This window comes from Periplaneta americana, chromosome 11 (genome assembly GCF_040183065.1).
Source record: "Periplaneta americana isolate PAMFEO1 chromosome 11, P.americana_PAMFEO1_priV1, whole genome shotgun sequence".
NCBI lineage: Eukaryota > Metazoa > Arthropoda > Insecta > Blattodea > Blattidae > Periplaneta > Periplaneta americana.
Genome location: NC_091127.1, coordinates 112,298,485 through 112,313,183, shown reverse-complemented (window position 1 = coordinate 112,313,183; position 14,699 = coordinate 112,298,485). Strand labels below are relative to the sequence as shown.

Genomic DNA, 14,699 nt, shown 5'->3' with positions numbered 1-14,699 from the left:
CAAACATACTACAACGAGAGTGTTGCTGTTCCAAATAATTGCCCCTAGAATACCCTTACCCCCGCAGCCAGTCTTGACCCGTTGGGGAACGTGGTTGGATGCTGTTAATTATTATGCAGAACATTACTGCGAAATAATGGAGGTAATTGATGCATTGGATAGCACAGACAGTTCCGCTGTTGCAGCTGTAAAATCATTGCCTTCTGAACAGCTATTGGAAGATATTCTGTTCATTGATTCTTATTTTAAAATCGTTTCCAAAAGCATCATCCTGTTAGAATCGTCTAAACTACAACGCTCAGAAGCCCTTAATATAGTGGATAAAGTATCACAAACCGTTATCCAAAATAACAATTAACTAATTTCAGAAAAATTGAAATGTAAGTTAAGAAACATTATTGCTAAAAATTCTGCCTATTCACAACTTCGTATTATAAATGATGCACCATCAAGTCACGACAAGACATCTGAAGTTGGTGCACTAAAAAGTAGTGACTTTCCGTTCTTCAAATATGTACGTATTACACCCTGTGATGTTGAAAGTACATTTTCCCAAAATAAAAACTGTTTAAGTGACCATCGGAGGAGGTTACTTTGCATCGCTCAAAATGTGCGTAACTCTTCACTGCAATGTACATATTCAAGGATGATGTATCTTACATTAAATCTTAAGAGTTAATATATCTCATTATAAAATAACTGTGTATTTACATGTTTAGACATTTCCTACTTCAATGATCATTCATTATATTTCTTGAATGCAGGATACAGGTTTTATTATAACCGCAATATACTGCTCAGTGTTTACATTAGAGGCATACTCCATCCGTTGCACTGCCCCTTCTCATACAGTCTATATCGCGTGCACAGTAAACCTTGCGATTCTCGTGGCAATTGAACGAAGTCTAGTAATTACATTTAATTACAGTCTACACTTCCCAGACAAGTTGACGTATAGATCTCGAGTATAAACAAAATGCTTCCAGTCGCTCAAAAGATGACTGCGAAAAGAGGCTGTTTACAAATATGCCAAAGATCACTTTTTATATATCGGAGGTTCTGAAAATGTGTGTTGTGGTGAAAATCACAATACATTTTCATACTCCCTAAATTTGTATAGGAAGAAATAGATAAAACTTCTCAACCTTTCCTTGAGCCCTCCATAATGTAAACATTTCTTTTTTCAGAGGCAACGATGAACGTGGACGATATGCTGGCGCTGGCCGGCGACTTCGGGCGCTACCAATACCTGTTGATGCTGCTGTTCAGCATTATAAACGTGCTCTCTGCCTTCCATTATTTCGCGCAGACCTTCATAAGCATCGAACCCGAACACTACTGTGCGAACTCTGGGCTGGAGTGTTCCGAGCCGGACTCCAATGGCAGCCTCGTGCCCTGCTCTTCAGGCTGGCTCTACAACCTCACCGGAGGCTTTGACACTGTCGTCAGCGAGGTAACGTGCTACAGTTGCAAAATATGCATTTTGTTCAATTATTTCTACACATATTTCATTAGTTGTTTACCACTTAATTGCTTTTTTTTTCTTTTTTTTTTTTCTTTTTACTCCCTTTTCTTTCTCATGGTTTTATTTTTCCTTCCTTTCTTTTCTCCACTTACATTTTCTTTCTCATTCTTCTCTTTCACTCGTCGTTATAACTTTTCTTCTCTTCTTTTCTCCACATTTCCTTCCTGTTTGAGTATGCTCTTAATTTCTTTATCGTTGTAAGTTTACCGTTTTCCCATTTTCCATGATTCGTACGTCTTTTAATTTTCCTTTCTTTCTTTATGACTTCCTTCTCACGTAGTAAATATGCATCCATAGATAGTTGCTAACCACTAGGATCGCTACTATCGTCTCATCACAGACAATGCGAAATAATACATGCAAAGTCTATTGTTCCTAGTACCTCATAAACTCAAGCTTCTTGACTGTATATACTGGACTGTGTTTTTACCCCGTTATTCTTTCTTCTATTTTTCTTATTATTATTATTTTATTTTCATCTATACTTCCTTTCTGCCACTTTTCTTCTTTCATTTTTTCTTCTTTTATTCCTTCTTCCTTCTTTATATTTTTATACTTCTTCTTTAAACCTATAATATTTTTTCTCTTTTTCTGATTTTTCTCTCCTCGTCTTTCTAGCCTTTCTTCTCTTCTCTTTCCTTTTTATATTCTTTCTCTTTTATAGCTCATATCTTCACTTGCTTTATCTCCTATTTATTTATTTATACCTTTATTTCTTCTGTATATCTACGTCATAGATCCAGCAGCCATTTTGCCGGCCGTTGAAACCAAGACTTGCGGATCCAAATCTTTCCTAGAAAGATAAATCCATTTGGGTGACTTCGTTTTGGAAGAAAATGAAGCTGGGAGGATAATTTTGTAGATTTCTTGTCTTTGACAAAAGAACCTGCGCAAAATTATCGGTCATTTACCGCGCAAGATGAATAACTTCTGCAATTGAAAGCGACGTTAAATAAAATAGGTCCACTTCTATTTTCAGCTAATTTTCTTTCATTCCATTCTTTCTTTCGTCTCTTTTTATTTCCTTTAATATTTTTTTAAATAAAATCATTACAGTATAGCTTTAAAAATTGGGATTAGAAATGAACTACCATTATTTTAGTGAAAACTATTAAATACTTTCTGGGTTAATTGACTCACGACTAGGGCTGAAAAAAGTATCGGTTATAGGCTAAGCTACATCGTACTTAGACTCTGTGTTTATAAAATGCTTGTCTGCACGCCCGACTAGTTACAGTAGTGAGTGCTTGTACAGTCCGCTCCGTATGAATGAACTCCTAATATAATTTACATTTACAGAATTACTGTACTTATGTTTCAAATTAATTAACTAGGAACATATATTAAATAAAAAAAATATCATAATCAATGAAGTCAAACACAATTTCCCCATGTTCTGAATTCAGTCCTCTTTATTACTCGTATCTGTTCTTAGTTAGATTTCTGGTTCGGCATTCTGATACAACCTCACGTCACTCAAGCAGGTCTACTATTGAGGAGTGTCGAATGTTCACTTTCTCTGCTCCTTACAGACAGTAGAGACACCCTGCAATGAGACGGATTTTGCAACAATGTAGAGGCCTATAGAAATTAGGTACTATCCTGATATCAATACTTTTCTTCAGCCCTACTCATGACTCATGAGTGTTGAAAATGAACAAAATGGGTCCATTGTTTTCGAGAAAGGGTTGCACAAAGATGATAAAAAGACGGCATCTCAAAAACTACGTTTCTGATGTCGGGAATGCTCAAAATACGTAAATATATTTTGATTGGCGTCGTGGCAGTTTCTTCGCATATCGTACAATGAGAAAGTAAAAAATGAAATTTTTTTCCCACTTCAGTCGTGAATTACCTCAATCTCTCACTGAACCAGTCCAGTCTATTAACGATGTCAATCTATTTTCGTCCAGTTCCTAAGTTTCAAGGAAAGTGTAGAAATTCTTCATAACCTGTGAGGTGAAACTAGGATCTGTTTTCTGTTAGGAGGTTTAGGGGCAAATGCAATTTTACACAGTCACAGAGATATTTTCTCAGTACGAATTTGCAACTTAGGGGAGAAATTACTGCCAGTAATTTTTCCTGGGAGCCCCGGCGTAGCTCACTCGGTTGAAGCGTTTCCCTGCCCATCCCGAGTTACACTCGGGTGCGAGTTCGTTTCCCGCTTGGGCTGATTATCTGCTTGGGCTTTTTTTCGAGGTTTTCCCAACCGTAAGGCAAATGCCAGGTAATCTATAGCGAATCCTCGGCCTCATCTCGCTATCACCAATTTCATCGACGTAAATAACCTAGTAGTTGATACAGCGTCGTTAAATAACCAAGTAAAAGAAAAAAATCCTGACCTCTTTCGGATAGCTATAGAGGCAGTTTACACACAATAGTCTACACGACCTTTCTTCCTTCTCGAAGTAAGTCAATCTAAAGATTTTTATTGCAGTTAAAAATTCCAGCTCTAGTTGAGATCTTGAACTTGCGAATCTTGAGCGCAATGGAAAATAAGGTAACTCCATTCTACCACCGAGGACGACTACTGTCGCACAGTTACTTCATAAATTTCAAAAAGGAGGCAGTGCGCATGATCAGACATACAACGAAACAAAACTAATCCTATTACCTCAACTAGTCTTCTGATCATGCGCACTGCCTCCTTTTTGGGACTTATGAAGTATCTCTGTGACAGAACTTTTTTCTAAGACTGTACAGTCAGTCAAAAAAATATTGAACTCTTTCTTGAGGCCTGAAAAATTTCCTACTCTCTTGATTCAGACAGCTCTGTTGGCGAGATGATAAATTTAAACCCATTCCAACGCATCTGATATATCTGGGGACAAATTTACTGAAGTCTAACACCTTCGATAGAGCTTCTTTATGGTAAAGGGGTAACGTGTTTGTGTTTGGATAATCTACGTCCAAGATCGAACCAAAGCTGGTATTATGCCCGTATGAGTATAAAATTAAGATAACTTCCTGCTTTCCATGAGACAGGAAAGATCCAGAAATCATTTTTACTTCGTTATTTAACGACGCTGTATCAACTACGAGGTTATTTAGCGTCCATGGGATTTGTGATAGTGAAATGGTACTTGGCGAGATGAGGCCGAGGATTCACCATAGTTTACCTGACATTTGCCTTATGGTTGGGAAAACCTAGGAAAAAACCCAACCAAGTAATCAGGCCAACCGGGAATCGAACCCGCGCCCGAGCGCAACTCCGGATCGGCAAGCAAGCGCCTTAGCCGACTGAGCTACGTCGGTGACGCGATCATTTAGACTACTTGTCGATAGGCGGTGTTTCCCTGTCCGCCAGACCGGTGTTCGACCTTGTCAATGTCACACGCTCAAATTGTCAGGTCCTTCAGGTCACGCAATTTCCAACTAAGTTTCTATTTTATCTTTGAGAAAGCAAATGAATTCGGTATATAGAAGTACATTTGATACAGTTTCTAGCATAGTAAACTTCATTAGCGTTACAGTATCTCTGTAGGTCTATTCCATTACGGCCATCAAGTTCCGTAGACCTAGCTTTAATGTCAATGCCTCAGGTTCACTGAACGATATTTATTGTGACTATTTTATTTTTATTTTATTGGGTAATTTTACGACGCTGTATCAACATCTAGGTTATTTAGCGTCTGAATGAAATGAAGGTGATAATGCCGGTGAAATGAGTCCGTGGTCCAGCACCGAAAGTTACCCAGCATTTGCTGGGTTGACGGAAAACCCCGGAAAAAACCTCAACCAGGTAACTTGCCCAGACCAGGATTCGAACCCGGGCCACCTGGTTTCGAGGCCAAACGCGCTGACCGTTACTCCACAGGTGTGGACTATTGTGACTATTACACTTTTACTACGTCATACTACTTTTGACCAATAAAACGGCGTCCTTAGCATTTGTTTAATTTTATCGCTTCCCTAGCACTCGTTTGTTTTTATCACTACCCCATGGTGGAAGAATAATGGTGTGGCGGATCGTTGACACAAATGCGTCGGGTCAGCGCATGTGACGTCACACTGGGAGGTCAGAGCTGGGAATCGAGCACAACAGTCGCTTTAAACTTAGTTATGGCGACAAAGATTGCGCAAATTGTTTAAATCTATGCGAAATAAATAAGCAATAGAATGCCGGGCTGTGTTATGTATGGCTGCAACAGCCACTCGAAGAAAACGAAATGAACCAACATAAGATTATTACGGATTTCCGAAGGACAAAGACGTAGAGAGCTCGTGGATCACTGCTTGTCGAAGGGCGGACAAGTTCAATTTAAAAGACCATAAGTTAAGATTTTTAAAACAAGAACGTTTGTTCTGACATTACAATAACTTAATAAAAGTAAAATACTTGTTAAAGCCTTTCTCATGACAGTAGAAACATTTGAATGCACGCATTTACAAACATATTAAAAATTATTGCTGTGGAGAATATAATACTACTACCACTACAATTATTATTATTATTATTATTATTATTATTATTATTATTATTATTATTATTATTATTACTAGTATTATTACTACTACTACTACTACCACCACTACAATTATTATTATTATTATTATTATTATTATTATTATTATTACCACTACAATTATTATTATTATAATTATTATTATTACAATTATTATTAATATTATTATTAGGGCAGACTGTTGTAGCTTTAAACACTTTTCACATTTTATTTCTTTTAATTTTTGGAAATGAAGTTTTTTTAAATAAAAATGCTTGAAATAATCATTGAAGATTTCTTTACAACTTCCTGTATGTATTTACCTGTTTTACAGATCTATTAAGGATGGAAAAAAATAAAATGAAGGGATATGTAATGTGTTCAAAGGTACAACAGGTTCGTGTACCTTGGAACATACCCTCTTGTAAGTTGGAACACATGAAATATAGGTGGGAATATAGCAGTAAAAACTGACAATCATATTTAAAATGTATTTGTCATCATAAACCAGAGCAGGTTTCTCTGATTGAGATTTTATTTCCTGGAGGAGCAATAATTGCTTCAACAACTTTCTTCAAGGCATCCGGATCAATTGGGGGCCTCTTAACTCCAGACTTACTTCGTGACATGATCTTAAAATAAAAGAAAAACAAAAACCGATAGTATCGTGTACTTCGGAACATGTTCCATGGTACAAGACGTTTTGTGTTCGAAGGTAGAAGAAGGTGCACCTTCAAACAAATATGGCTCCCAAAACTACAGATTCGAATAAATCATGGAAATTAAAATATGTTATTACTCACCAGATGATAGGGAACATTCTGTACTTGAAAGATATTTACAAATACAATCTGATTTTGTGTTACAAAACATATCAATGAACGAAATGTTTACCTTTGGCACTAAAAAAATAACTTATTTTGTCCACGGAACTCACACTTTGCAGTAAATCAAATTGAAACTACGAACAGAGCTACTTAGCGGCTTTCTCTACTATCTACTTCATTTTGAGTCCTCTAGGTAGAGGTAGGTAGCAAAAATTAAAAAATAAAAAAAAAAAAATTTCAAAGGTACACTATGTTAAAAGTACAACAGTCTCCCCTACTACTACCATTATTATTAGTATATTAATATTATTATTATTATTATTATTATTATTATTATTATTATTATTATTATTATTCCAGAAATGCATATAGAGTGTTAGTTGGGAGGCCGAGACTTAGATGGAGGATAGTATCAAAATGGATTTGATAGTAGACACTGGATTAATGTTGCTCAGGATAGGGACCGATGGCGGGCTTACATGAGAGCGGCAATGGACCTCCGAGTTCCTTAAAAGCCGTTAATAAGTAATTAAGTATTATTATTATTATTATTATTATTATTATTATCATTATTATCATTATTATAATTATTATTGTAATAATTATAGTATTATTTACATTAATATCACTATTTTTATTGACACATTATTTTATATTTGTTATTTATTAATTCTGGCTCCATAAGTTTTTCAAAATTTATGTTGGTTATGCAATAACCAGAGAAAATGACTTGTCGAATGCAGCCATTAAGGATACAATTAATTTATATTGTAATATGTCTCGCTGGCTAACTATCTTTTGAAAATTAGTTGCATTTCATTTAGGCTATTTAGAAACACTCTATTCAACCAATACGGTCCAAAATTTTAACATTTGTGTTAATTCATATTCTGAAACCAAAATCACTGTCAATATACAAAATATTACTGCCAATGATAGGAATAATCATGTAAGTATAGAGTTATTGTCATGCAAAAATTTATATCTATAATATGTTACTAGCAAATAAAAATAATTATTTGCGTGTGGACTGCTGACGGCCTCACTTCATCCGAACGTACGCCATAATGAACCGTTTATTGAAAATTAAACACATGCAAACACTGAAAAGTAATTTAACTATTTATATTAACACAGAACTGAAGTCACTGTCTATTATTAATTAAACTTCATTCAGTACACCGATACGAAATCAGTTCAAATCACCGTCATTGCCATGGCCGACTCCCTAGAGATTAACTTATTAAACAATAATAAGAAGACGTTTTATATTTCTTTAATCTGTGACGTTCTGTTATTATAGTTTTGCATTACGTGTATTAGAATCATGACAATCTAATATTTTATTATATATTCAGTTTCTTCACGCTTAAATAGCATAGGCTATACATATGTAACTATAGAAAATTCTAATATTTTGTATTCCTTAAAAAAACAAGAAGAATATTGACAAGATTCGGTACTTTTAATAATAAAATCGTTCTAATAACTTGTTTCTAAGCAATAAAGGTTCTACTAATATTAACAGCATTTCGCCATAAAAGGTACCGTAGTTAAAATCAGAATAATATGTAGATAAGAAAGAATTACATTCAACATAGACCTAAGCTGTAAAAATATTGAATTTAACAGTACTGTATTTATCTTTTTTAAAAGTAAAATAAATATGAACACAGGCCTACCATTTTAAAATGTCGACAAAAATTCCAAGAAGCTTGGTACTATTCACAGCTGTAATATAATAATCATCAAAATTAAAAGAGAGTTCAATACTTGTTCGTAATATACAAATAATTTCTGTATAGCGTAACTGCTTTTATTTGCGGTTGTCCATTAATTCATTTTCACCTTCAGTACACAGAGTCATTGCCGTATCGTCAGCATATTATCATTGTACGTAATTATAATATCCCGTAGCAAATATTTATTTTCATCAACAATGCCTTCGAGTAACATAATTATGATCAGAACTGCCTCAATGTAATGCTTTACGTTATGTCACTGTAGGCAAGGCTGCATATTGGTCCCAGCGTGACGTCATCTGTGCGAGTGAGAGAGAACGATACCTGCGCACCGCATCACCATTATTCTTCCACCATGAGGTTGTGTCAATGAATAAGCAGTCTGTTGGATTAAGAAAACAGTGGTGCACAAACTTCAAACGGATAATATCTATATTGTCTGTAAAACAAAAATACTAACACCAGTTTCTTAATATTGCAGTTGTGTTTTAAACGTTAATAACATAAGAGTTAAGAAGGAACATTCACATAAATTCTATAGTAGTACAACTATACTGTACTAAGTGAATGAAACACATCATTCATGAAGAAAGTGATATTCCAAAAAAAGAGATGGAGTATGACATGATAAGTTGGAATTGATATTGATGGTATCTTTAGCCGTATACAAGTAATCAATGAACTAATTAAAACAATATTATAGTACAAAGCAAAGTTACCTAAGTACTGCATATGCTTTGAGTGTAACTAATATTCCATAACAAAATTCTTATCGGATTATGCTTTTAAGATGATATTGGCGAGTAACTTCCTATCATCAGAATATTAAATTATTTTCTCGAAACCTGCTGAAGCTATAGAGTTGACATTTTTACAACACATGGGCACATGTCTTTTGCTTGTGATGTAACAGTAATTTATTTGTTAATTCATTTCCTTACGAACATTTTCCATGCGAATATTTTCAAAATTTGTGATATACTATCTTCAGTAATACGTATTTACGGTATATTAGATTTACGAAAACATTGTTTCAGTACCTGGAAGGCTTACTTATTACTTACTTACTTACTGGTTTTTAAGGAACCCGGAGGTTCATTGCCGCCCTCATATAAGCCCGCCATCGGTCCCTATCCTGAGCAAGATTAATCCATTCTCTATCATCATATCCCACCTCCTTCAAATCCATTTTTATATTATCTGGAAGGCTACTAAGTAAATAGTCCTATGTCTGAAAATTTCACTTTTCTATAAAAATACAAGTTGAGAAAATAATCCTTTCGAATAAAAAAAAACAAACTTGTGAAAAATGAGCATTAAAATTAAAACTTACATTCTTATAATGCACTTATACTTCTCAGACAAATCTAAAAATTAACACGGACACAGTTTAATAAGTTCTCTTCCCTTTATCCATTGAATTAGTGCTGGCCATCCCTGTATATAGCTCGATCAAGCGGCATATACTACCTCTTTCGTCTGTCTCTTTCCTTTCCGTTGTAAAACGCTCAGGTTCTCCTGAGCTCTAATGCGCGCCCTTGCGCCTATGGGCATCAATTGACAAGACTGGCTTACATGGTTAGAATATAGGCGAATATAAAAAGAAACTCTTACTGTTAGGTAGAGCGCCAGACTTGGATAGTGACAAGTAGTACTGGTAACAATAATTACTAGTGACAAATATTAGTTTATCTAACGTGTTAATTAGTGTATTAACAAGCTGCATACTACAATTCTTAGTCAGCGACTAAGTTCTTTGTTTTAAAAAATTATGACTTTCCATAACTCACAGTACATGTTCTTTGCCAAGGCTGAGACACTGCTCATATTTATTCATAGCTTGTCACTTGAATAGAAATTAACTATACATCTTGATTACACAACTTTTAACACTGCATCACTTTGGAAAACGTATTATATGTCTTTCACGTGTTAAATTTTATTTTACCTTGTTAACATGTTTCGGTCTGCTATTGGCTATCATCAGAACTGGTTGTTGCTGGTCTTGGCGCCTTTTGTTTTGTTTCCTGTGGGGGTGTGTCCCCCCACATAAAATTTAACACGAGAAAGACATATAATACGTTTTCCAAAAAGAAATTAACTGTAGCCTATACATATTTTGTAAATGCAGTCCAGCCGCATTAGACAAGAATTTGTAATTTATAACTACAATATATTTATCCAGTAACTTTTCCCTTTATGAACGGTTAAAAATTTGTAATCTTCCAATTCAGAAGATCACGATGTCCTGACAGTGCAAGGAAGTGAAGGATTTATCGTAAAAGGACATGCAGGCTCCACAATCCTTTCCAATTAATTTAATAAAAACCATACAATATATATATATATATATATATATATATATATATATACACACACACACACACACACATACATATATGAAAATGCATCAATAGGCCTACCAAAGTTAACTGTAGCAAGTGTACAGTAAGTTCTATCTTTGGGAATGTAGCCACGCAATATAGCTGTAGCAAATTTCCCACTAAAAAAAGAGAGCCAAAATTCTTCGCCTTATACCACCTCCCAGTCTAAACGAGATGATGAATATCAACTGCGCTCTCAAAGTGAATATAATGCGAATAAACATGAAGAACTTAGTCGAACTTTAATAGAACACTAGAACATTAATCACACATCCCTTTACAAAATTTAAAATATTGCTCAATACTACTCATACTAGATAAATATGAGCAAATATTAGGACTTTCCATTGACTATTATCTTAAGAAAAGCTTCCTTTTTCGGATTACGAAGTCACAGCTTCACAGACCGATCGAAAGAGGACAATCAAATTGATTTTCAAAGCCGAAAATATATAGAATTGTTATGTAAGGCATCCCATGCTCGTCATCAAGTAATTATCAAGTACATATACCTACATACAAATTTTAAAACGGTATGTCATGAGAACAATTGGAAACATAAATTATTTTACAAAATAAATACGAGAAATGAAAAATATTCTAAATGGACAAAGAGTATTAATCTTGCAAATCTGGCTTTCAGGTAAAGCTCTCTGTGAAGCTGACTTAAATAACTTCAAGGGAAAAATTGTTCCGGGGCCGGGTATCGAATCTGGGACATTTATCTTAGCGCGCCAAAGCTCTACAAAGCCAGACACACGTGACTGTTCGTTAACAGAAAACCACAATTGAAGTCACACAGAGTTTGTGTGTACTCAATGTTGGATCTTTGACGGTTTGTCAGCCCACTTTGAAGTATGTGGATATAAAGGAAAAATTGAATCGGTGTCTGGTAGAGTTCCTGGGTATCTCAATCTGTAGAGCGTTGGCGCGCTCAGTCAAAGGTCCCTGGTTCGATACCCGGCTCCGAAACAATTTTTCCCTTGAAATTATTCACTATTAATCTTGTACAGCATGAAACTAATAGGCTGCAAATGACGATCCCTAATCCTCACCAGTTATTAGTTTTGCTGGTCAATTGTGAGTATAGGCTAGAAAAGTGTTACATCGAACAGTTTACACCGTAATGAGATTATAACTCTGATGAGGGATTGCAAAGAGAACGATAAGGTACGAGTACATTACGATCAAACCCTTACTCTTTTGTGCCATCTTTCTAAAGCAGAGTCGTCATTGTAAAGCTGTTTGTACGAGATCGAATTTTTCTTCCAATTCAGTACTTTACAAGAAATGTTGTTAAAGATTACTAATGGTTGATTAATATTGGAAAAGGTTTGTCAAAGACTTTCACATTAGTAAATACTTGACAGTATTTTAAAACATGTGCTCCAAATTGATTGTAAGCTATGTAGGTCTATCTACCAAATATTACAACATAAATATGTAAGTCCTTAAAAGAATAACCAGGTTATACATAATAATATTTGTATTACTTAACTTTGCGGTACTCTAAAACGAAGAATAGTACGATTACACATTGCATTAAAACAAAATATTTAGATTAGTATTTGCCTAGGTTATAGGTTAGAATATCTTCATTAACAACCATATATTGGTACTTAACTAGATATATCCGCATTGAAATTTCCTCATACCTATTATTTCTTTTCATTTTGTTGTGGTATTCCACAAAACCAATGGCGTAGCCCTACAAATTTCAATGAAATATGTAAAACATGGGATCTAGATTTCAGCATTTGTTACATGAAATATAATCATTTTCTTATTAATTAATATACTGAAGGTAGTTGATTTTAAATAATATTGCTATCTATTTGTTACTCTGTAATTTGCCAATTATACCCACATTTTACATTTTTGGCTATGATATCTATATTTATCTATTTTTCATTTATTTTTATTTTGTATTTTTCTTTTATATCTATATCTGTGTCTTTTATTTAGGTAGTATCTATTTGTCTGTTCTTTTTTCATTTTTAATTTTTAATTTGTATTTAAACTTGTATCTTGCATTTGTATCTGTTTTATCGCTTTTTTCATTTTATCTGCAATCCTATTTAAACAAATACATGTACTGTCTATTGTAATTGGGGCTTTGCCCTGTTATAGACATAAATTAATTAATTAATTAATTTGTATAATCGAATTAACTTTCAAACAACTTTTTCTCGACCAGAACGTCATATTTTTTTATTTTTATTTTTGGCGCCATATTAGTTTCGAATACCAATGGTCAATTCTTCAAAAGCATTATCAATTATTTGCTCGATTAGAGCATGTTCCCATGTACTTTCAAGACAAAGACTTTTAAAGTGTTGTAGGTGATTTGACAATAAAAGTCTTGAAAATTTTGTGAAGCATTGAATTCGACAAAAATTTGATCGTATACAAGCAGGTCAAGAAATGTATTTAACCGTCAAAATATATTATGCCTAGAATCCTCAATATTTTCACAGCTGGACTGGGTGTGCAATGACAACTGGAAAGCACCTGTTGGACAGTCCCTCTTTTTCATCGGGTCTGTCATCGGGTCCTTGGGTCTAGGAGTCATGGCGGACCATGTCGGCCGTTTGCCAGTGCTTGTTCTTTCCAATCTACTAGCCCTAATTGGCAACATCGCCACTTCGTTCACGAATCACCTTCCAGAGTTTGCTGCGAGCAGGTTACTGGCTGGCATAGCAACAGATACCAACTTCTTCATGATGTATATTATAGGTGAGGCCCTTTACCATTTTATAACTCTAGAATTCTCTGTAACTGTCATGTGTGGACTTATCTTGGAAATATTTGAACTTATTATCATCATGTAAAGAGTTATTCTAAAGAAAATAACATGTTTTCTGTATTCATGAAGATGAAACTTTGACATAACTTCTGTTCATCTTGAGTTAGCCGTTTATCGTCAAATGTTGTAATTTTAAATTTATTCTAATGCATTTTAATGAGCTGAAAGCGATAAATAATGTATCATTTTCGTGTCAACTAACATTCGTATAACTTGGTTGAATTTCTTCTCTTTAAACGTCTAAACACTCCATTCAAAAATGTCTGGAGCGCACACGTGTTACAAAACGTCGGAAAATTCTAATGCACTACAACTACGCCATGGAAATTTCGTTATACTCATATTTTCGCAAATACCTGAAGTATGTATGTGCTAAAACTCTTCGTTATTCCCGCTATACTAAATATAAACAAAAATAGAATTATGATTAAAATTTATTTTCAATTCAAGGATAAAGATCATGATGTCAGAAACGTGGTATTTAGCATGCCCTCTATTTGTCCTCTGTCTCTTTATTCTTATATACAGCGATACTTTCTAACTCCTGGGCAGATTTTGTTCGTATTCAGTATGTATGAATTAATTTCATTAATCCCAGAATTATGGATATAAAAATGCAATTCTTTTCATTAAAAGCGTTGTCTACGTTTGAAAAATAAATAATAACTGTTTTTTTTTCTTGAAAATTCTTATTACATAAATAGAAGTGACAATGGAATAGTACAGACCATAATATTCCCAGAACGTACTCCTTCACATAAATTAATTGCAATCGATTATTTCTTCAAACAATTAATATTAAATTGGTACTCGGTTTGATTGATTAGGAAGTGCATTATAGGCCCCATTTTCTACGATGAAACCATTAATGTGTAACATTACCGTAACCAGATTATCCACCCATTCGTATCACAACTGACGGAACGTGCGAATAATATCTAGTTCCAAAAAGACAGTGCAACAGCTCACA

At 34.4% G+C, this 14,699-nt stretch overlaps 1 protein-coding gene across 3 annotated transcripts in view; it reads left to right on the top strand.

Annotated features, from left to right (window-relative positions):
- LOC138709260 (organic cation transporter protein-like) overlaps nt 1–14,699 on the top strand; it is a 343,326-nt gene that overhangs the window by 289,616 nt on the left and 39,011 nt on the right. For all 3 annotated transcript variants that reach the window (XM_069839911.1, XM_069839913.1, XM_069839912.1), the window contains 2 exons: nt 1,188–1,453; nt 13,401–13,659. In XM_069839911.1, the coding sequence (XP_069696012.1) occupies nt 1,188–1,453; nt 13,401–13,659 (525 nt within the window). The remainder of the gene's footprint in view (nt 1–1,187; nt 1,454–13,400; nt 13,660–14,699) is intronic.